Here is a 938-nt window from a genome sequence, read left to right as displayed (position 1 = left end):
ATTCTAAAAAACTAAATAGTTTTTTCATATTATCATTTTGTTAAAGAAGTTATTTACAGTTGTTATTTCTGAAATTTCATAAAAGTTCTGCAGTTTTCTTATCTTTGATATTAAATACACATAACATGTAATTATTTTGTATTCAAATTATTTTTTTTAGTATTGGAAGTAATGTGAAACTATTAATTGATCGACCAGATGGTGTTTATTGTTTCCGAGAAAGAAAAGGCAGAGTATATTATGTCTCAGAAAAGATTTTATCATTAGCAAGTATGGTAACACCAGATCGGCTTACAAGTGTTGGAACATGTTTTGGAAAATTTACAAAGTCAGGAAAATTTAAATTACAGATTACTGCATTATATCATGTTGCTCCATATGCACAGGTAATTATATCATTTTTAAATATTAAATATTAAATTAAATATTAAAATTAAACTTGTTTTATGTGTTTTACAATTTCATTTCCAAATTTTTATTAAGATTTAAAATAATTTTTTTTATTTTCTAATCAATTACTTTATTATTAGACTTTTATATTCTGCATATTTATCTAATAAAATTAAGTTAATTCAAAGGATTTCAAAATAACTAACTTTTTATTTTAAAACTATGAAATTATAGATATAAATATTAAAAATGAATGTTTTAAATGAATATTTTCACTTTTCCTTTCAGTATAAAATTTGGCTCAAACCATCTGCAGAACAACAATTTTTATATGGAAACCATATTTCCAAGTCTAGCTTAAGTAGAATTACAGAGAATACACCTCAGTATCAAGGAGTAGTTATTTTTTCTACAAATGACATACCATTGGTAATTAAAATATTAGCATTACATTTTTATACCAAAATTAACATTCAATTATAATATTATTTATTGCTTAGTTTATTACCAAAATGATATTCCTTATTTATAATAACTCTAGATTCTTC

At 22.1% G+C, this 938-nt stretch overlaps 2 protein-coding genes across 2 annotated transcripts in view; one reads left to right on the top strand and one right to left on the bottom strand.

Moving 5' to 3' along the window:
- LOC108573195 (60S ribosome subunit biogenesis protein NIP7 homolog) overlaps positions 1-840 on the top strand; it is a gene marked incomplete at its 3' end in the record, with an annotated part of 4,928 nt that extends 4,088 nt beyond the window's left edge. The window contains exons 2-4 of the mRNA XM_017935585.1: positions 6-18; positions 161-386; positions 679-840. Of these exons, the coding sequence (XP_017791074.1) occupies positions 6-18; positions 161-386; positions 679-840 (401 nt within the window). The remainder of the gene's footprint in view (positions 1-5; positions 19-160; positions 387-678) is intronic.
- The window catches only part of LOC108573205 (tyrosine--tRNA ligase, mitochondrial), a 9,357-nt gene that overhangs the window by 5,717 nt on the left and 2,702 nt on the right, over positions 1-938 (bottom strand). The window lies entirely within an intron of this gene.

The sequence above is a fragment of the Habropoda laboriosa genome, unplaced genomic scaffold (assembly GCF_001263275.1).
Source record: "Habropoda laboriosa isolate 0110345459 unplaced genomic scaffold, ASM126327v1 scaffold134, whole genome shotgun sequence".
Classification (NCBI taxonomy): domain Eukaryota; kingdom Metazoa; phylum Arthropoda; class Insecta; order Hymenoptera; family Apidae; genus Habropoda; species Habropoda laboriosa.
The sequence above is the reverse complement of the archived record's forward strand: the minus strand, read 5'-3'. Positions and strand labels throughout refer to the sequence as shown.